Source organism: Osmerus eperlanus, chromosome 5 (genome assembly GCF_963692335.1).
Source record: "Osmerus eperlanus chromosome 5, fOsmEpe2.1, whole genome shotgun sequence".
Classification (NCBI taxonomy): domain Eukaryota; kingdom Metazoa; phylum Chordata; class Actinopteri; order Osmeriformes; family Osmeridae; genus Osmerus; species Osmerus eperlanus.
In genome coordinates, this window is record NC_085022.1 from 12,800,765 (window position 1) to 12,820,796 (window position 20,032).

General features: G+C 46.9%; 3 protein-coding genes across 5 annotated transcripts; 2 read left to right on the forward strand and 1 right to left on the reverse strand.

Annotated features, from left to right (window-relative positions):
• Positions 1-34: 34 nt before the first annotated feature.
• On the forward strand, positions 35-9,825 carry cd9a (CD9 molecule a). 3 transcript variants are annotated; one of them, XM_062461677.1, is made up of 8 exons: positions 35-55; positions 5,298-5,400; positions 6,525-6,622; positions 7,254-7,328; positions 7,431-7,532; positions 7,860-7,949; positions 8,500-8,583; positions 8,837-9,825. In XM_062461677.1, exons 3-8 carry the CDS (start codon positions 6,557-6,559, stop codon positions 8,900-8,902), a joined length of 483 nt encoding a protein of 160 aa, XP_062317661.1. In that variant the 5' UTR covers positions 35-55; positions 5,298-5,400; positions 6,525-6,556; the 3' UTR covers positions 8,903-9,825. The 3 variants fall into 3 exon arrangements, with proteins under 3 accessions (XP_062317661.1, XP_062317658.1, XP_062317659.1); XM_062461674.1 differs by lacking the exon at positions 35-55 and adding an exon at positions 626-858; XM_062461675.1 differs by lacking the exon at positions 35-55 and adding an exon at positions 2,087-2,247.
• On the reverse strand, positions 9,302-13,509 carry bbs10 (Bardet-Biedl syndrome 10). The gene is made up of 4 exons (XM_062461673.1): positions 13,455-13,509; positions 12,711-12,938; positions 11,673-12,575; positions 9,302-11,523 (listed from the first exon to the last, which is right to left on the reverse strand). Exons 2-4 carry the CDS (start codon positions 12,899-12,901, stop codon positions 10,725-10,727), a joined length of 1,893 nt encoding a protein of 630 aa, XP_062317657.1. The 5' UTR covers positions 12,902-12,938; positions 13,455-13,509; the 3' UTR covers positions 9,302-10,724.
• A 1,195-nt stretch (positions 13,510-14,704) lies between these two features.
• syt1b (synaptotagmin Ib) lies at positions 14,705-19,549 on the forward strand. The gene is made up of 9 exons (XM_062460666.1): positions 14,705-14,727; positions 15,912-16,075; positions 16,269-16,447; positions 16,837-16,962; positions 17,215-17,382; positions 17,497-17,664; positions 17,872-17,989; positions 18,898-19,031; positions 19,127-19,549. The coding sequence occupies exons 2-9, from the start codon at positions 15,922-15,924 to the stop codon at positions 19,331-19,333; spliced, it is 1,254 nt and encodes a 417-aa protein (XP_062316650.1). The 5' UTR covers positions 14,705-14,727; positions 15,912-15,921; the 3' UTR covers positions 19,334-19,549.
• The last annotated feature ends 483 nt before the right edge of the window (positions 19,550-20,032 follow it).

The following is a 20,032-nucleotide window of genomic DNA, read 5'->3' on the forward strand; positions in this document are numbered from 1 at the left end:
TGACTCACCACTTAAAACAGCCTACTCTAATCGAATTGTGCTCCAGACATAACAGGTGAGACATCCCATTGAGTTTCATGTGAAAATCTTTTACAATTCACGATTGGTGCACACAATCAAGAAATATCGGATTAGGAGCGTTCATAATTTATTTAATAGTTTTTAAGCAGGGAACTCGAATTGGCAGCAAACCACGGTTCTGTTTGATTGATTGGGGGGTCATCTCTGCCTTTCTATGCCTTGATCTTCCTCGCTGAAAGGGATGACGTCATGCACGTTATCTAACGTATGGAGTCTAGCAAATCCAACAACGGTGAATTATAGATAGGTCCGACATACAAATGCAAATATAGCTCACAAAATGTACCAAAAAATTCGGACACACAGGGGTTTCTAACTGAAAGAAAGGTAAGAAAGCTAGAAAGGAAGAAAGGAAGAATGCTAAGAAAGAAAGAAGGAAAGAAAGAAAGAAAGAAGGAAAGAAAGAAAGAAGGAAAGAAAGAAAAGAAAAAAAAGAAAGAGTGCTGTGTACCAGATGGACAGACAAACCGAACCACTGAGATACAGACAGAAAGCAATTGCTATGCAGCCCATGATTTTCTCGCTCGTAGTGTGGACCGCTACACGCGCACCTTCATTGCAGAGCAAGAGGCGCGCAGCGGCAGTAGGAAGCGTTGCGTGTGGCGCGGAGGGAAACAGTCTTTTTACATTTTTATACGAGAAGGTTTCTTGTCTCCCTTTCCCAAACAGTTTTGACGCTCATTCAGGATCTATCTCAGAAGTATTGGTATGGCTGCGCTGTCGGGAGGAGAGATGTGCGTCAAATATCTGATGTTCGCGTTTAATTTGATTTTCTGGGTAAGCATTGCTTGTGCAACGTATTGCATTAGCAAATCTGTAGGCTAGTGTAATGCATATTATTGTTTAAAGCGATACACTTGTGTGTGTGCATGCATCTGCATTCTGCCGTGAAGGACACAAACGTAGGCAATAGGCTATATCCCAGGTGGGACAGCGGACTGTGACTTGTTCAACCATAGAACGATAGGTTGCGAAGCAGCTGTTCGTGGGGCATTGGTGTCGGTTAACAACAAGTAGCCTATTTATATTTAGGCTATAAGTCTATATTTTAAGATCATTATTTCACATTTCAGATCATTGAGCGGTCGCACAGTCTTCTTGGAACTAGTGGACTAATCCCCAGTGGCCGAGTGACCCAGTTCCAACGCCTGCCGTAGAGTTTGTTCTCTCGGCCTTTCATTAGTTCAGACCAGGACAGGGGGTTGGGGGAAGAAGGTGGATTCAAGCGGAGTACATTGTAAATAATTTCGGAGGTCTGTTCTGAGTCACGTGACGTGAAGAGGCGCGTTGTCGTGACTAAACGCAGCCGTCAGTCGTAATAAATAACCTCCTTAGCGTTCATGGATGGTGTAGCCTATATTTAATGCCCGCAGGGGAGTGGCGTCCTGGGTGTGTGAATGAGCGTGTTTGAGTGGGTCTCTAATCTGTACACTGAGCAGCTATAGATAGATCGGTAATCCAGGGGCAAACAGTCGATTACAGGGCAGCCCAGAATCTACAGGGGGGTTGTGTGCGTGCATGAATGTACGTGTGGATGTTTGTGTAAATTTATAGAGCACTGGCCAGTTTCACAGTGATAACTGAGAACAGCAGGTCAAACCATCTTGATTCGATTTACCAGGCTAACCTAATTTCCCTCAATCACACAGGATCTGTAGGCTAACCAAATCACAGTCACTCCGATCCACTCAGAACATCTTCAGTTCACCAACCCACAGAGCCATGTTGGGCAGCACCAACTCAACTGGTTCCATCAGGTTTAGATTATTATGATCTGCATGTCCCAACATGATCCAGTCGAGCACTAATGGTTGAACTGCTCTAGCACACACACACATGTACACGCGTGCACACACACACTACATTCAACAGTTCACCTAGATGTGTGTTGTGGGTTCTAATTACAGCGCGTTCTACCTGTGGTGAGGTGTGGTGTGTCAGGTGACTTTATTGAGGCGTGTCATTATACTCTGAGGCTTTCCTTTTCTACAGCTATTATCACTTCCTCCTTCTCTCCGTTTTGCAATAGGAGACAACTGTGTTACTCAGTTACCGCTAGTTGCCGTTAAATTTCTCACACACGAACGGTCGGATGCTAATATGGCGATTGGTGGAGGAATCAAGTGTGTGAAGTATTTAATGATTATCTTCAACGTACTGTTCTGGGTAGGTCTGAATGCTTTTTTTTCTCTGTGTGTGTGGAGAGAGGGAGTGAGAAGGAGAGAGAGAAACTAATCTTTTCTGTAAACGGGCCATATTCTCTTTCTGTGATTAGGAAAGACTGCCTTGCACTCTGCTACTATTGAGCAATGTGTGGTCGGGTCTGTTTTGCGACAGTATGTTACCTTAACAATGGAACGTAAACACACAATAGCTTGAATGCCTGCGCACACTCATCCACACATAAACACATACTTTCACACAATCAATCACCCACCCCTCTGTGGTGCTCTCACTTTGGGTTAATGATTTATTGGTCTGCCTAGACAGCTTGTTTAGTATACGCGTGTGTGTGTGTGTGTGTGTGAGTTGGTGTGTATGTGTGACCATATTAGTGTGAGAATTTGTGTGCGTGAGTAGGTGTGCCTGTGTGTGTGTGTGATTGGGTGCGTATGTGTGAGTATGGCTGAGTGAGTGCCAATGTTGCAGCATGCATCCGAGGACTGTGATTAAAGATCCTGTAAAGTAAATTCCATGTTTTGCTTCTAAGTACATTATATACGTGTGAAATGAGTTCCTGAAAGCATGTGCAAAGCACTAAAACTTTGTCACACTGAATGGTGGAGTTAGACCGAAGAACAGTTTATCTTCCGTTTTCAGATCAGGTTTTAATGGGCGGAGCCAAAAAATGCCCTATCTACGTAATTTCGCCCTATCTACGTCAGATCACTGAATGGCTCCTCCTGCTGTACTGTTATAGTAGCCTACATCAGCTAGCTAGCTAGCTTCAGGATGTCTCCCACCAACCGCAACTGCATATTCCCTGGATGCAAGAAAAATAGGTGGATAGATTTTGTGAAGAGCCACGCTGATGGAAAGCTTCGGATAAATTCCAACAGCCGCCTCTGCAGTGGATAAGAGAGTCTGCTAAATGACTAAATGCAGTGACCATTTCACAGCGGATAGTTTTAACATGGACCAGAGACAGACGGGGTTCGCGGACACACGGCTTCTCTTGCAGTGCGGAGCCGTACCGAGCATCGCCCTCCCGGCCGTTCCTCCTCCGGTCGCACCTGGACAATCCACCGCTGCCCGCAGTTCATCACTCTGTTCTGTGTGCTTGTTATAATTATACTAGATAACTTTTCCAGAGGTATCTCTGCTATGAGTTAGTGCAAACCGCTAAATTGATATTAGGCTACTCGGTGTAGAATGATGGTATTTTGGTGAAATGGTAGCTAATGTGTTAGAAGTAGCCTAGTTGGAGAGCTCACTGTCTGCTGTCTCTGGTGTCCATTTTTACTGTTACAGCTCAGGGGAACATTTCATTTATATGCATTTGTATGTTTCACTCATTGAACAAATACATTCTAATTCTATATGGTTTTGTTCGGCTTGACATAGCGTCTATTATCTGGGTCGGAGGTAGGCACTAGGCAGCGAGGGGCGGAGCTTCAGCTCCTTCAGGCGACACGCCCCCCCAGTCTCAAGCAGAGAAGACTGCTGATTTTTTCACGATTTCAAAACCTAATTTAACATACTTGTCGGTGTTATTTTTTCATTCGAATTTGGATGGGTAGTTAATAACACATTATTCTGTGGTGTGGCGAACTTAAAACTCGTTTTCAGGTCCACTTTACAGGATCTTTAATTGTACGTGGAACAATTATAATATGAATATACAATATGGGAGAAAGCTATGGTATAGAACATTGCTCAGTTATGTTCATCGGAATGTGATGCAGAATGAATGACTTGTAACATGAACAAATGACCAGAGCTGAGTGCCTCGCTTCTCTCTCCTCTTGTCCTCATCTAATCCCCCTATCCAGTTTTAAGAGAGAGGACTACGCTCATCACAGGCCTGGCCAGTAGATCCTTACATCATTCCCTTCCCCCATTCCCTGTTACAGCCTGAGGTTGTGGGAGTGGCTAGTTGTAATCAGGCCTATTCTCTGACCGGTTCTAATACACTAATGCTTTTTATTACAATTAACCTCAAGTTTGTGACGAGTCCATGGACTACCTTCATGTCTCGTCTTCATACTGTGTTTCTGCTCTGCGTTTGTCATGTTGCTGAACATGTGTGGGGGGAAATGGAAGGACTAACTATTTGTATACGGTCACCCTTATCAGAATCAGAATTCGGTTTATTCGCCATGTATGTTATACAAACACAGAATTTACTGTGGCAGGGAGGTGCAAAACACTAAACATATACGAATCTTAAATTAAGTAAAAGTACAAAAGTTTAACTATTTCTAAGAACTAAACAATCTAAGAATACAACAATTTAAATATAAAATAAAATATATATAAAAATAAGAATAAGAATGAGCAGCGTGGTCAACATAGTGCAATCGGATACAACATTTGTATGATCTAATGTCATATTATTCATTGTACTTTCAATGCAGGTCAAAGTGGGCTCCCCATTTCCTGTGCAGATATAGAGACTAGGTATAGCCAGCTCAGAGATGAGGTGCCTAGGTCACTAGATATGACCCACATCTGGTGTCTAAACCAATGATTAACCTGATACAATATACAAAGACTGTCTTTACTTGTGATTGAGAGCCTGCCTTATTGGCGATGCAGCATTTTCTTGATAAAAATACATGCCTCAGAAAGACATGCAACAGACTGTGTTTTTGATCTAGCCATTCTTTTCTGGTTATTACTTCTCTCGACTGACTGACAAATACTATATACATCCCAGAATCGAAGCCACAAAGTTTAGTGGAGATCGACCATTTTTTCCAAACGTCCTGTGAGCTGCACCTGCATGGTTAGCTCGCTAAACTGAAGATAGCTCATGGAGCTATGCCAGTACTCGGTATGCCAGTGCTCAGTACCTCAAGGAGACGTCTTACGTGATTATGAGGTTGAGCCTGCCTGAAGACCTCAGTTCCAGACTCAGTCCGATTGTTGATGTCTTGACCCAGACCACCCAGCTGATGTCACAGTGTAGCGCCATGACTCCTGTAGACCTGTGCATGCCCCAGGAAGCCATATGACCAATAATCATGTGTGTGTGTGTATGTGTGTGTTCTTAGCTTACAGGTATCGCCGTGCTGGCCATAGGGTTGTGGCTGAGATTTGACCCAAAGACCAAAGGCTTGTTTGAAGGAGCAGACTTTCCCTATGTCTTCTTCACAGGTACGGCCTGATCTTCACCCTTGGTGTGTGTATTACAATGTATTGTTGTAAGCTAAGCTGTTTAGTAGTGCTGTCAGTTAAACGCGTTATTAACGGCGTTAACGCAAACCCCATTTTAACGGCGTCCATTTTTTATCGCGAGATTACCGTTCTTTTTGGCCTAGCAAACTTTGTACTTTATTTTCACATGCTGTTGCACCCATAGATATATATAAACACCTATGGTTGCACCAACCAGTGACGTTAGAAAAACTACAACACCACACCGGATCTAGCTATACCGGGAAAAAAACAACAGGCACGCCGCACACACTTGTTTGGGCTTGCGAGCCGGCTAAAGAGTGGTAGGCTCAGGGCTGCCAACTTTTCAAACCCCCCCTCCCCCCTCCGAGGCAAGCTTTCGCGAGCTTCACTCACCCCCAGGCGAGTTTACACGGCTGTTTGCGCGTCAATGCTGCTTCACTCCGTTAACCTGCGCCTCGTCCGTTACTGTTTCACAACGTTAGCTTGGGTACTTGTTTGGCGTTGCCTTTTCAGCGTGAGATATACAAGGTGTGGCGTGAGAGCGTGAGAAATTGTTAAAATGCGTGTGTCACACGGCGAAACCGTGAGAGTTTGCAGCTATGTAGGCTAACGTTAGGTTTTGAGTGGATGGCGAGCGCGAGACGCCAAAATGGATGCCAATAAGATTCTGAATGGAAAGTTTACTTTCAAAAAGTTGCCAAATAGTTCCATTGACAAGACCAAAGTGATCTGTGTGTTTTGTCGTTGTAAACTGAGCTATCATCGCAGCACGTCCAGTCTGAAATGCCAAGTTGATGGCAAGCACACAGCTGATTCGAATTCTCTGCCCCCTCCTCAAAGCCAGGCGATTGCAATGTTGTTTTCAATTTAAAAAAAATCAAGGGACAGTTAGAATAGATAAAAATGTGCGATTAATTGCGATTAATTCCGAGTTAACTATGACATTAATGCGATTTATCGCGATTAAATAGGCTATTTTAATCGTTGACAGCACTACTATTTAGCTATTAAACATTTAGTGAAGGTTAAATCAACTGTGTGTGTGTGTGTGTGTGTGTGTGTGTGTGTGTGTGTGTGTGCGTGTGTGCGTGTGTTTCTAGGAGTGTATATTCTGATTGCAGCAGGAGCATTGATGATGGTGGTAGGCTTCTTGGGATGCTGTGGGGCTATCCAGGAGTCTCCTTGCATGCTGGGGCTGGTGAGAACATTTAATACACTTTTTAATAAAGGAATTCATTTAAGTTATACAGTATATATCTAAATTGGGCCAGGTCTCTCCCTAATCCTTATAGCACCAACCAGGTTGAACAAAGCCAATTCATAAACTGAGAACCAGTTAAACAGCAGTGATGGGGACATTATAAGTTACTGAAATGTGTCAAGGCTGGAGGAGCCTGCATTCCTCACACACCAACAAGTAATTCTGAACCCAGCCACAAACCTGTGATCTGAGGCCACAGAAGTATATAGACATCTGCAGTGGGAGTCTGTTTTATCTGTGACTGAACGACTCAAGGCTAGAGATGTGTCTCTCGTCTCTCATCCCATCCCCTCTGGCTGCCTGTCATTATGTCTCTCTCTCTCTCTCTCTCTCTCTCTCTCTCTCTCTCTCTCTCTCTCTCTCTCTCTCTCTCTCTCTCTCTGTGTCTCTCTGTCTCTGTCTGTCTGTTTCTCCTCCCTCCTGCCCTCTCTAATCCTCTCGTCCTCAATCTCTCTGGGAAGCGGGACCTTTGAAAATGGGGTTAGCTGTGTTTAAATGATCATCAAATGATCTCTCACACACGCACACTCACAAACCCAGGTTAATATGCTGTACCTCTCTTCTACAGTTCTTCGCCTTCCTGCTCATCATCTTTGCCATTGAAGTCGCTGCTGGAATCTGGGGCTTCTCAAACCAAAGCAAGGTCCCACAACTACCAATACTCTCAAGTTGTGTTCTCTTACATGTCCCCTTCTGTAGGCCACGTCACATTACAATCCCTTCCATCCCCTGTGTTCTCGTGTAGGTGGTTGACGACATCACTCAGTTCTACATGGACACATACAACAACTACGAGAAATCAGGAGAGAACACCCTGAAGGAGACCCTGCGACTGATTCAGACTGGGGTGAGTCCAGGGATTCACACTCAGATGGGTCGACCTACCAATTAATCTTAAGGCTGTAGTGGGCTGTAGAAACCCTAATTGGACAGTCACGTTGGTAACCCTGGGAAACCCAGAAACATACTACTCTTAAATTGACACAGGGGAAACTGTTGGTTTACTATTTTGATAACCGATGTCATATCAAACAATAACTTCTGTGATGGTCATCAAAGCAATTTAGTGTTAACTATAGTATGTAGTAGGATTGTGGTGTCAAGTCAAGAAGTGCATGGTGAGGTAAATGTGAGAACAGAAGTATGAGAATGTGTATATGTGTGTGTGTTTCAGTTGGACTGCTGTGGTCCAACCGGCACTGTTGGGGACTTTGCGAAGGACACCTGTCCCCCGAGAGATGGCCTGGAGCAACTGATCACCAAGGTATGGAATGACCCTCCCACACCATCTCCTAACATTGTCACCACATGCAAATAATCCCAGCAATCATCAGCGTAGGTTCTATAGACTTGATTTACACATATGACTGGACATCTGGCTTTTCTCTATTGGTCCAAACCCAGTCTGTATCTCTGCTGACCCATAATACCTCACTCATCCCCACCCCATCTGCCATCCTTACCCCCTGTCTACCATCCATCCATTCATAACCCCTGTCTACCATCCATCCATTCATAACCCCTGTCTACCATCCATCCATTCATAACCCCTGTCTACCATCCATCCATCCTCCTATGCTATCTAGTCTAACATCCACTGCAGACAGGCTCTGCTCTATCAGCTCAGCAGCCACACAACAAGTTACTATGGCAACACTGCATTATTAAAGCCAGCGAAAGCTCATGGCAGTTTCCCTGTGTGTCCGTATGAATGTGCATTTAGTGGATTGTTGTTAAGTGCTTGGCACAAACGGCGTGTTTGCTGAATTTGTTAACTTATTAAGTGACCCCATTGAACCGTGTGTGTTTTTCAGAGCTGCCCTGATGCAATTGATGAAGTGTTTGACTCCAAGCTACACATCATCGGAGGAGTGGGTATCGCCATCGGGGTTGTCATGGTGAGCTTTTAACAGTCAACAAAGAATCATGTCCAAGGCACACACTAGCAGGCAGGTAGAGCAACAGCCACACTCACACTCCCCCATCTCCCTCCTCCCCATCTCTCTCTTCCTCTCTCTCCTCCCTCCCCACTCTCTCTCTTCGTCTCTCCTTCTCTCTCCTCCCTCCCCCCTCTCGCTCTCTTTGTCACTCTCTCCTCCCTCCCCCCCCTCTCTCTCTTTGTCTCTCTCCTCCCTCCCCGTTCTCCTCCAGGTGTTAGGGATGATCTTCAGCATGCTGCTGTGCTGTGCCATCAGGAAGTCTCGGGAGGTGGTTTGATGACCACCCTACGGCCGCACACACCTCCCACTCTTTATGTTGCATGATGTCATTGCTAGAGTCACATGACTCTCCCCAGCCAATGGAGACTTTGCTTGTTCTGGAGGGTGGAGCCGTGCCGATAACCTGATCTTTGTTACTATGCTCCGGCCAGTGGTGAAAGAGGTGAGCATGATTGACAGATCAGGTGATCTCCACTGCATCAAGGCCCGCCCTCCTGATCAAGCAGGATGGTGTTGATTGGCCCGTAGAGAGCCTGAATTGCACCTGTCAACTCCTCTTAGCAGGAGATTAAGTCACGATCATCCAATCTGTATGAATAAATAGCATTGATGTTGTATGATTAACACAAACTGTCCAAAACTTGAATTGTCCAACGATGATGTGAGTGTATTACAGTATTTACACCAAATAACAGTACATCTCTACTGAGATTCAGATTAGACAGGAGAATCTTGGCTAAGGTCAGAACACACTCTACTTGGCCAGTGGAATTCCTTAACCAAAACTAATGGAAACAAACCACGGTGACTAAAAGCCAATAGGATGTCAGGATGTAAACAGTGGTGAACAGTGGTGTGTGGTAGAGGAGCAGCCTGGTCGCTCCAGTAGTTACACCTTTCTTCCTTTTCTACCTCTTAATTCCTACTTCTCTCTTCTCTTTCTCTTACTGCCGTTCTAAAAAAAAAATATGCCTTGAAACCTCTGACTCCTTTTGTATAACTTTATTTTGATTTTTTGTTAAAGATTTCTAAATAACGAGTTGTAGGTTGTTAATGGTGCATTTGGTTTATTCTAGTAAGCTGAATGATGTCCACTTTTATAATGTCTTGTTCATCTCACACTTTGGGTCGATTTGTTTGTTGCACAGAAGCAAGGTTGTAATGAACGTTGTAACAGCCAAATAAATTGTAATCTCCAAACCTCTCATTGTGGTTGTCTTGGGTTGGCAGTATGAGGGTTGTGAGTGTGCGTGCATGAGAATAAAAATGTCCTGGGCCTGGAAAGGACTCTAAACAACCTTTCACTGACTTTCCTTTCACTTGCTGGAAAATAACAACCTGACCTCTCTTTTACCCTGCTCTCTCTCTCACACACACACAAACACATTCTCTTGCTTTGAGTCACTATGTCTTAAAAGATTTCTTTTGAACGGCATGACTCACAAAGACCAAAGGTAAGGATTGTTATCTCCAGACATTTCCCTTTAGGTATAAACCCATATCACATCCAAGGGAACAAACTGTGTGCGTGTTTAACGCAAATAACTCACCTTTCATGTTCAGAGTTGTTTATGTGAGGAATTTTGTGATTGGCTGGATCTTGTGGCCATTTGAGTTGAGAGCAGGAAGTGTGCTGTGATTGGAGTGCAGACAGCTGGGTGTTACCCTCCCTGCCATCCCCTTCTCTTGACCCGATAACAGTGATTACAGCAGTGTGAGGATGTGTGTGTGTATTTGGGTTGTGTGTAACATGGTGTGTGTTATTGAAACTGGGCAGGAGGTCAGTGATAAGACAGAGGAATGTTGATAACATTAGAGCTATGATGAGAAGTCCAACACAAGTAGCCAACAAAAACAAACCCTTCCTCACTAAACCGATCCTGCATGGTTTCCTTTATACATTGTGTCCTTGACACAAATATCATAGGACCTCAAACATGAACCGTTATCACGTGATAAGACATTAAACACTGCAATCAGATGCTTACCACCAAAAATATGGATTGGATACAAACTTGTTAAAATTGGTAGAAAAATACTCACAAAGTTAGTTACTAATAAAGGCGACTGTGTTGGGGTCAGCGTATCTTTATTCAGACTCAGTCCTCTTCCTCCGAATCCTGCTGGGGTGTGTTTGAATGTCTGTGTGAGTGTGCGTGTGAAGGTGTGTGCGTGTGGAGTATGGCGTCCGTACGTAGCAGGCTCCTCACACACTGCAGCACGGCCAGTATCAGACGGTATTTACAGGCCACTGACTCCAGACCACAACCAAACACAGAACCAGAACTCGTCTCTCTTGGCCCCAACTCCGTCTTGACCGTTCTAGAACCATCCATGGTGCGACCGCCATCGTGCAAGCACCTCAGAGCCTGCGTCTGTGCCTGTAGGTAGCAATGAGGGCTGTGAGAGTAGATCTGTCTGGGCACGCTCAGAAGAGCCTCCGCCAGTATCCTGCTATGGGCATGGCTACCTATGTTTGTGTGTGTAGGAGTGTGGGAATCTGAGAGAGTGCGTGACTGGGTGTGTGCATCAAAGAGAGTGTGGGTGTCTGAGAGAGTGTGTGACTGGGCGTGCAGGAGTGCGTGATGTAACAGCCACTCAAAGGTCCCTCCTACGGTGATGACACGGCCAGATACCAACACACCCTCCCCGGGTGGCTCCCTGAGTGTGTGCGTGTCTTTGTTCGTGTTCCTGGTGCGGTGTGTGTGTAGGGTTCTCCCCCTATCACTGGTGCCCGTCCCGCGTATGGGCTCCAAGGTTGTCAGTAGCATGCGGAAAGCATCTCGCAGTGCACACACACACTGGTCAGTCTGCCCCTCTTCTGCACCACACACAACCAGACTGGGGGGCTGTATATTACCCTCATCTGTGGACCTAGGATATTCCACATGGACAAACCTGTGGAGGAGAAGCAAAAGTCCATGATGACATGGAACGCGCAGAAAGCCCTGTCAGTCTTGGTACGTGTGTGTGTGTGTGTGTTGCAGCGTGTTTGTATGTGTGTGTGTATGTGTGTTGCAGTGTGTGTTTGGGTGTGGCTGTCGTACCTGTGAGCTCCCAGCAAGATCGGTTGGCAGAAGGTCAGCGCTGCAACGTTCTGCCGGCCAATCAGACTCCAGTCGGACACAGGCTCCGCCCCACTGAGCCGAGCGAAGAGAGAAAGCTCATCCTCAGGTACACATTCTACTACAGACATCCCAGCTTGCCGAGCTAAAGCCAGGGTCGCATCTGACTGTTTCACCGAGGAGAGGAGCAGAGTGACGCCTAAACTCTGCAGGCCCCCAAACACACACTTTAACCTGTTCTGCGCCCAGGCAAAGACTCCGCCCACTCCTGTACCCCCTCCACCAATCCTGTCTAGCTCCAGCACAGTTCCTCCATTCAGGATCTCCGGCTCCAGAGGCTCGGTCACCATCAGCGCTTTGATTGGCCGGTGGTCGCCAGGTGGGTGGGGAGTGGAGAAGTCCCTGTGTATCACCTGCCCCTCGATAACACGCGAGGAACCAATGGGGAAGCCCGATATAGCCGTGTGCAGTGCAGGGAAATGTGCGTCAATAAACCTGAGTGACGTAACAAGGAGGTTGTCGTGACAAGTGCACTGAGACAGCATCTCAGAGGTTAGCCGCTGGATGATTTCACAGTGGCCTCGTCCGAGACGGGTGTGAAAGAATCCTCCCACCAGACTCTGCAGAGTGTTTGTGTCTGTAGCGTCTTTCCTCTCAGAGAGGCCTGAGCAATACGGGCTCACTCGTACGTCAATGACGTCAGCCAGCTCATCCAGCCCAAACGCCAGCAGCTCCTCAGCCAGTCGCTTGGCGGCGGCGCCAGCCCCCGGTCCTTGGGAGGTGTGCGTGTGTATCTTCCGGAGCAAGGCCTTCAGCAGCAGGATGAAGGTCTTTGAGCCGTCTCCTGTAGCAGCACTGTGCTTCCACACACACTCCACCACCATCCTAAAGCACAAACAGCCAAACACGCAGGTCGAACCTATTTGGAACTGGCATTCAAATCATTGGTGTTGATGTATGAAGCCAAATGTTAGCGTGCTGAGGGTGTGTGTGTGTGTGTGCGCGCGCGCTAGTCGGTACCTGGCTAGCGGGTGCTCCAACCGTAGAGCCGTGAGGATGCGTGTTCCGTGGCGTGTCAGCATCACCTGTCCGCTGTCGCGTGTGAACAGAAGCTGTCCTCCGTCTGGCCCGAAGCTGCGGAGGATTACCGCCTCCAGGACCGACACGGTCTGCAGCACATGCCGCAGATGGAGACTTTCTGCCGGTAGCATTTCCAGCACCAGCAGAGGCCAGCAGAGACCAGAGAGTCTACACAGACAGATGCAGACATATTATACAGGCAGATAGACATGGTTTATCCATCGCACAGTGGTTCACACAGTGTAGAACTCAAGACGAAGCTGGGTATGGTGAATGGCTAATGAGTAGCAAATGTATCTCACAGATAACTAGTTTGAAAAAAGGCATATAATTTAATCAGCTTCAGTTCAGTTTTTTTTAAATAGTTTTAAAGTTACACAGTGTCAAGTTTATGTAGCTACTTAGCTACTGTAACTTGCAAATAGAAAAAAGAGTGAACTAACTAATAGCTACGGCTAGGTTAGTTAACATGCTTCAGTACAGTACTGTAGTCTGTCTACTGTACCTAGTAGTAGTTACATAGCCATCTAGGCTAACTCAACTAGTGACGCGTTGCAGTCTACTGGAAAGGTGACATTTTATTTTGAATGATGAGGACGATCTTTATACCACAAATGAGAAGTAACACAGACATATATTGTTCTGTCACTTGCAATACCCTTGTTGTTACATTCATAAACTCACCTGTTGTTCACGTAAAAAACTCAACCACTCTGTATCCTAGAAACGTAGAAACGAGCGTCCCTCTCTTCTTCGTATGGAGCTGGTCACAACATGTATGTTGTATTATCGCCCTCTAGTGTGAAGGCGTGATACCTCTCTTATCCAGTGAGATAATAATAGGACCCACCACAACTTCATGATCACAGTCTTGTGTGTGTATTTGTGTATGCGTCTTTGCGTGTATGGGGTGTGGTCTTTGGACTGCTCTCTCTCTCTCTCTCTCTCTCTCTCTCTCTCTCTCTCTCTCTCTCTCTCTCTCTCTCTCTCTCTCTCTCTCTCTCTCTCTCTCTCTCTCTCTCTCTCTCTCTCTCCCCCCATCACTGTATCTATCTCTGTCTGCCTGTTCACTATCTCTCTGGTCAAGGTGAAATAGAGGGGGGGTGGGTGGGGTCGGAACATGATCCCTGTGTTGCTGCGGAAACCACATCCGAAAGTTCTAATTTTGGCAACAGCATCTATATGAGACATGTCTGCAGTCACACATACACGCACACACACAGAGAGAGAGAGAGAGAGAGAGAGAGAGAGAGAGAGAGAGAGAGAGAGAGAGAGAGAGAGAGAGAGAGAGAGAGAGAGAATGAAAGAAACACAGAGAGAGAGAGAAACAGAGAGTCCTGCCTGAATGTAAATGCTTTACCCTGCTGAAGTCTCACTATGCTAACGAGCCCATAAAAAGCTATGTCACCAAATTCATGAATATTCATCTTTGTCCCAAAGAGGGTGACCTATAGGAATGAAGTAGAGGTCACAAGAGGTGGGTGGGGCATTGAGGAATGGAGCTCAACCATCCCTGGAGACCTGTAAGTGGGCAGATAAAGGCGTCACATCAGGACACACACACACAAAGCACACACACTCACACGCATACTCACCAAAGCGGGTGCACAAACACCAAACTATTAGGTGCCTGTATTGTGATGCTACCCCAATCATCCTCTCTCTGTCTGTTTCACACCCCTCTCCCTCTCTCTGTGTCAAGCTCCCACACCTGTGCTCCTTGTCTTCATGTCTATGCCGAACACGGGACGCAAACAATGGACAAGAGAGACTGCCACTCCTCCTTACCTCGCCCTCTTTCCTCCTCTCCTGCCCTCTCCACTTCTGTCATCTCTCCTCCTCCCCTCCCCCACCCCTTCCTCCTTCCCTCCAGCCTGAAGAGTACCTGGGAGGCATCCTTCTCTCCTGCCCTACAGCCCTGAGAGCCAGATCTGAGACCAGGGACACACAAACACAGGTACGTCTCTTTCTCTCTATTCTACCTCCATCTCTTCAGCTGCCCTCTGTCTTTATTGTCTTTGTAAACTGGACCTCTGTCTAGGGTGTGTGGTCTGTTTGGAGCAGGGTGTGGGTAGGGGATAGTCATTATTAGTGAGTCAGTGAATATTGGCTTTTAATTTTGTTTTAGGGAGATTCGTTGTCAGCAATTATGTTCATTATCTTATCAGTTATCTTACCAATATTGTCAATATTAAAATAGAGTTTAGCTGACAAAGATTCTACGTCATTTTGCTTTGAAAGCTTTGTAATATTTTACAGAAATGTATGTATAGTTACATTAAAACATACCTGACAGAAATGAACATTGCAGGGAAACTTTATGACACTGTTCTGTTGAAATGTTTTGTAACAAATAAACAACACAGAGCTAAATGACTGAATATGGCAGGATCGGTGGCTATTGAATCAATGTGGGCAGTATGTGTGTGTTGGTGTGTATGTTTGTGTGCATGTGTATGTGTGTGTGCTTGTGCGTGTATGTATGTGTGTGTGTTTGTGTGCATGTGCGTATATGCCTGCATGTGTGCGTATGTACCAACCTGCAGATGAAGTATCAGCATCATCGCTGGGGTGAGGTTCATTGTGACAAAACATACAGTGTCTGAAAGGGCTTAGACACATTCACATCGTGACTCTCCCTTAGCTACCCCCCGATGCCTCCGTTATGCTGTCCACGGAACATGACCTCTGAGGGAACACGGAACATCAGAATGCTAGAAAGCAGACCAAGACATGATGCCCTCTCCGTCCTCACCCCCCCCCCCCCATCCCCCCTCCTCTGTCAGCAGGTTGAGGGGAGGGAGCAGGGTTGTGTATCCTGTGTTCAGGCAGTAATGCCCGAGCAGCAGAAACAGGAGAGGCCACCTGATACCATCAGTCATATACCATCTTTAGCCACATCATATTTACTATATCAGATGCATTGGGATCATTAGCATCCCTGGAAACTGTGTGTTTCCCTTGGCCCATGTGTATGTATTTTAATGTGTGTGTGTGTGAGTGTACATTTGTAGGTTTGAAGAAGCACTAGTGATCCAGTAGTACAGTCCTAACCCCAAAATTATGCACTATCCAACCTCACATCCATACAGGCACCGGTTTTGTGAACTGATCCCTCTGTGTTTCTGTGTGTATTGACAGGCGGTAAGGGATGACAGGCAATCGTCGTGCAGCTCCGGCTGTGCCCAGCCCCTTCACGACACCCATACTGCCCACCAATGGCACCGCAACCCCCGAATCTGGGAGGGGCCAGCCAGGAGGACAGGACCACAGGAAGTTCATGAGTGAGATACAACACCTCCACTGTGAGTACAGGGCACCAGCAATCAGAATAGACCCATGACTGGGGTTAGATCGTTTTGGTGAGTGAGTGAATGAATGGATGGATCGATAGATGGATGGATGATAGAAGATGACAAAGAAATGGAAGATATGCGATTCTACTAGATTCTGTCAAGTAGAACCATACACTGTATTCAATCTTGTGTGTGCTGGCAGTGCCATCGTGGGCTGTGGCTGCTCTCTGTCTGGTGAGCGTGTGTGTGGTGCTGTCATGCTGTGTGTGTGTGTGGAGGAAATGCTTGAAGAAGAAGGACAAGGACAAGGAGAAGAAGGGAAGAGAGAAGGGCAAGAGTGGCATTGACATGGACACTGAAATGGAGGGAGGCCAGACTGAGGTAGTACACGCTCAATCTCACACACACACACGCGCGCACACACACACACAAACTCCCTGCAGATGCATTGCCCTTGCAATGTATCAAAGTCCTGACACATGGGTCGTACGGGATGGGTAAAGCTGTCAGTGTGTGTTAAGAGTAATGGACCTTGTTCATTCTCTCCTGTACTGTAGGTTTCTAGGGCTCTTTCAAACCAAAAAATACTCGTAAACAAAACATGCTGGTCACCTTCAAACGAGAACAGATAAATGACCAGAGCCTGTGACAACTGTGAAGACATAACAAGACTGTGGGTAGTGGGTGTGTCTCATGAGTCGTGATTTATCCGTTTGGAGCCAATTGTGTGTGTGTCTGTGTGTGTGCGTGTGTGTGCCCGCCTGCTCTAGCCTCTGAAGGATGAGGGGGACAGAGAGACAGGATTAACTAAGAGTGATAAAGAAGAAGAGCCCAAAGAGGAGGAAAAGCTGGGGAAGTTGGAATTCTCACTGGATTACAACTTCACAGAGAACACGGTAACACACACACACATACAGTACTGTACACACGAAGTTGAGTCAAATTAATCCCCTTCCGACGGCAGCGGATGTGAATGGTCCTCTTTTCTTTGTTCTCGCTCCCTCTCTCTCCCTCTTTCTCTTCTCCTCCGTCTCTCTCCCTCTCTCTCCCTCTCCTCCCTCTCCTCCCTCTCTCTCCCTCTCCTCCCTCTCCCTCTCCTCCCTCCCTCTCCCTCCCTCTCTCTCCCTCTCCTCCCTCTCTCTAATTAGTTGGCAGTAGGGATTCTGCAGGCGTGTGACCTCCCAGCCATGGACATGGGAGGCAGCTCTGACCCCTACGTTAAACTGTGCCTGCTACCAGACAGGAAGAGGAAGTTTGAGACCAAAGTCCACAGGAAGACCCTCAACCCCACCTTCAATGAGAACTTCACATTTAAGGTTATTATCCCTTTCCTGACCCTTGAGCGGGAAACCTAACCTTTAAAAGGCAGTATTCCTAGATGCCGTAATTACATTTCCGTATGTGGATGTGTGTGTGTTCTTTTTGTGTAGGTACCCTACTCCGAGCTAGGTGGCAGGACTCTGGTGATGACCGTGTATGACTTTGACCGTTTCTCCAAACATGACGCGATTGGTGCGGTGAGGGTACCAATGAGCAGTGTGGACTTCAGCCACATGACCCAAGAATGGAGAGACGTGCAGAAAGCTGAGAAGGAGGAGGTGAGAGTGGGTGTCAATCAAATGGTGAACACACGCAAGGAAGGTGGTCACGTGACAAGATCAGCAAACCAAACACTGGTCATGGTCATGGTCTCTCTCTCACTTTCTCTCACACTTTTTCTCTTTCTTTCTCTCTCTCTTTCCCTCCCTCTCTCTCTCTCTCTCTCTCTCTCTCTCTCTCTCTCTCTCTCTCTCTCCCTCTCTCAGAGTGAGCGTTTAGGTGACATCTGCCTGTCTTTAAGGTATGTTCCTACAGCAGGCAAGCTGACCGTCGTCGTGCTGGAGGCTAAAAACCTGAAGAAGATGGATGTGGGCGGGCTGTCAGGTGAGCCATGGATCAGGTTCACTGTACATTGCTTCCAAACTGATAGAACGTACAAGTAATAAGCACCTCCAGAATTAGCTGGGCTGGGCTGGGCTGGATAGATCAGGGCTGTGCTAAGCTGGGCAGAGCATAGCTGGGCTGGGCTGGATAGATCAGGGCTGTGCTAAGCTGGGCAGAGCATAGCTGGGCTGGATAGATCAGGGCTGTGCTAGGCTGGGCAGAGCATAGCTGGGCTGGGCTGGATAGATCAGGGCTGTGCTAAGCTGGGCAGAGCATAGCTGGGCTGGGCTGGATAGATCAGGGCTGTGCTAGGCTGGGCAGAGCATAGCTGGGCTGGGCTGGATAGATCAGGGCTGTGCTAGGCTGGGCAGAGCATAGCTGGGCTGGGCTGGATAGATCAGGGCTGTGCTAGGCTGGGCAAAGCATAGCTGGGCTGGATAGATCAGGGCTGTGCTAGGCTGGGCAGAGTATAGCTGGGCTGGGCTGGATAGATCAGGGCTGTGCTAGGCTGGGCAGAGTATAGCTGGGCTGGGCTGGATAGATCAGGGCTGTGCTAGGCTGGGCAGAGCATAGCTGGGCTGGGCTGGATAGATCAGGGCTGTGCTAGGCTGGGCAGAGCATAGCTGGGCTGGATAGATCAGGGCTGTGCTAGGCTGGGCAGAGCATAGCTGGGCTGGGCTGGATAGATCAGGGCTGTGCTAGGCTGGGCAGAGCATAGCTGGGCTGGATAGCTCAGGGCTGTGCTTGGCTGGGCAGAGCATAGCTGGGCTGGATAGATCAGGGCTGTGCTAGGCAGAGCATAGCTGGGCTGGGCTGGATAGATCAGGGCTGTGCTAGGCTGGGCTGGACTGGGTTATTCCAGGTAGACCCATGCTAAGGCATTCTGATGTGTGTGTGTTCTGTTTCAGATCCATACGTGAAGATCCACCTGCTGCAGAATGGGAAGAGACTGAAGAAGAAGAAAACGAGCACCAAGAAGAACACTCTGAACCCTTATTACAACGAGTCCTTCAGCTTTGAGGTGACATTAGAACAGATGCCGGTAAGAACACACACACACGCGCACACACACACAGCATCATGTGGTTAATGTGTGTAGTAGTGTATGACAATAGGCATGTTTTTGTATGTTTCTAGAAAGTACAAGTAGCAGTGACGGTGTTGGACTATGATAAGATTGGAAAGAACGACGCCATAGGGAAGGTTTTTCTGGGGAGTACCAGCACTGGGACTGAGCTACGCCATTGGTCGGACATGCTGGACAACCCCCGAAGGCCTATTGCCCAATGGCATGTCTTGAAATCTGAGGATGAAGTCAATGCTGAACTGTCCAACAAGAAATAACCCTCTAACTCTACACCTGCACCCCATTAAGGAATCCATAAATCCCAAACTGCCCAAAATGATTCCATGACTTTTGCTCTTCTATCTTCCACTCCCCCCTTAGAACATGCCCATGTGCTCTGATGGGCCCACAGACACACACACACACATTGGTGAAACTGATATGTGAAGTATAAATGTGTATGTCATGCTAATAAACAATAATCCATTTTTCCCCTGTGGAGGTTGGTTATCTTACAAATCTGTTGTCCTTGGTCATTGATGGAGCTTGTGTCTAGATTGAAGTTAACAGCACTGACCAGCAGAGAGAGACATATCACACCATGACCGCGACAAGAGCCCAAGATATACTTTTCAAATCCCCTGGTCAATTTCTACTGGTCAATATAGTTAAGTAGACACACCAGTCCAGCTGGTCAGATGAAGGGATAACATATAGTTTCTTTGGAACTGCTAGTTACTAATGATAATAGACTTTTCACTTATTTTTTTACTTTGACTTTTTGTATTTCTTTCCAATAAAACTTGTAGCTACTACTACCAATTTAGGCTGAGCAGACAATAAACAATCTGGATACAGCACACGCACTTAAATGACATTTTCTCAAATCTGATAAAACTGTCGTAGGCTTCACCGGAACCCACTTGTTCGCAGGTGAACTGCACTCGTCATCCACCCAAGAGGCTATCGCGACCACA

Bases quoted from the DNA above. Each gene is read 5' to 3' on its own strand.
- cd9a (XM_062461674.1), top strand. From the start codon at position 790: ATGGCTGCGCTGTCGGGAGGAGAGATGTGCGTCAAATATCTGATGTTC. The intron at 5,401-6,524 runs GTACGGCCTGAT...GTGTGTTTCTAG, and splicing joins TCCCTATGTCTTCTTCACAG to GAGTGTATATTCTGATTGCA. The intron at 6,623-7,253 runs GTGAGAACATTT...TCTCTTCTACAG, and splicing joins CTCCTTGCATGCTGGGGCTG to TTCTTCGCCTTCCTGCTCAT.
- bbs10 (XM_062461673.1), bottom strand. From the start codon at position 12,901: ATGCTACCGGCAGAAAGTCTCCATCTGCGGCATGTGCTGCAGACCGTG. The intron at 12,576-12,710 runs GTACCGACTAGC...TTTGTGCTTTAG, and splicing joins TTGGAGCACCCGCTAGCCAG to GATGGTGGTGGAGTGTGTGT. The intron at 11,524-11,672 runs GTACGACAGCCA...TCTCCTCCACAG, and splicing joins ATCTTGCTGGGAGCTCACAG to GTTTGTCCATGTGGAATATC.
- syt1b (XM_062460666.1), top strand. From the start codon at position 15,922: ATGACAGGCAATCGTCGTGCAGCTCCGGCTGTGCCCAGCCCCTTCACG. The intron at 16,076-16,268 runs GTGAGTACAGGG...GTGTGCTGGCAG, and splicing joins TGAGATACAACACCTCCACT to TGCCATCGTGGGCTGTGGCT. The intron at 16,963-17,214 runs GTAACACACACA...CTCTCTAATTAG, and splicing joins ACAACTTCACAGAGAACACG to TTGGCAGTAGGGATTCTGCA.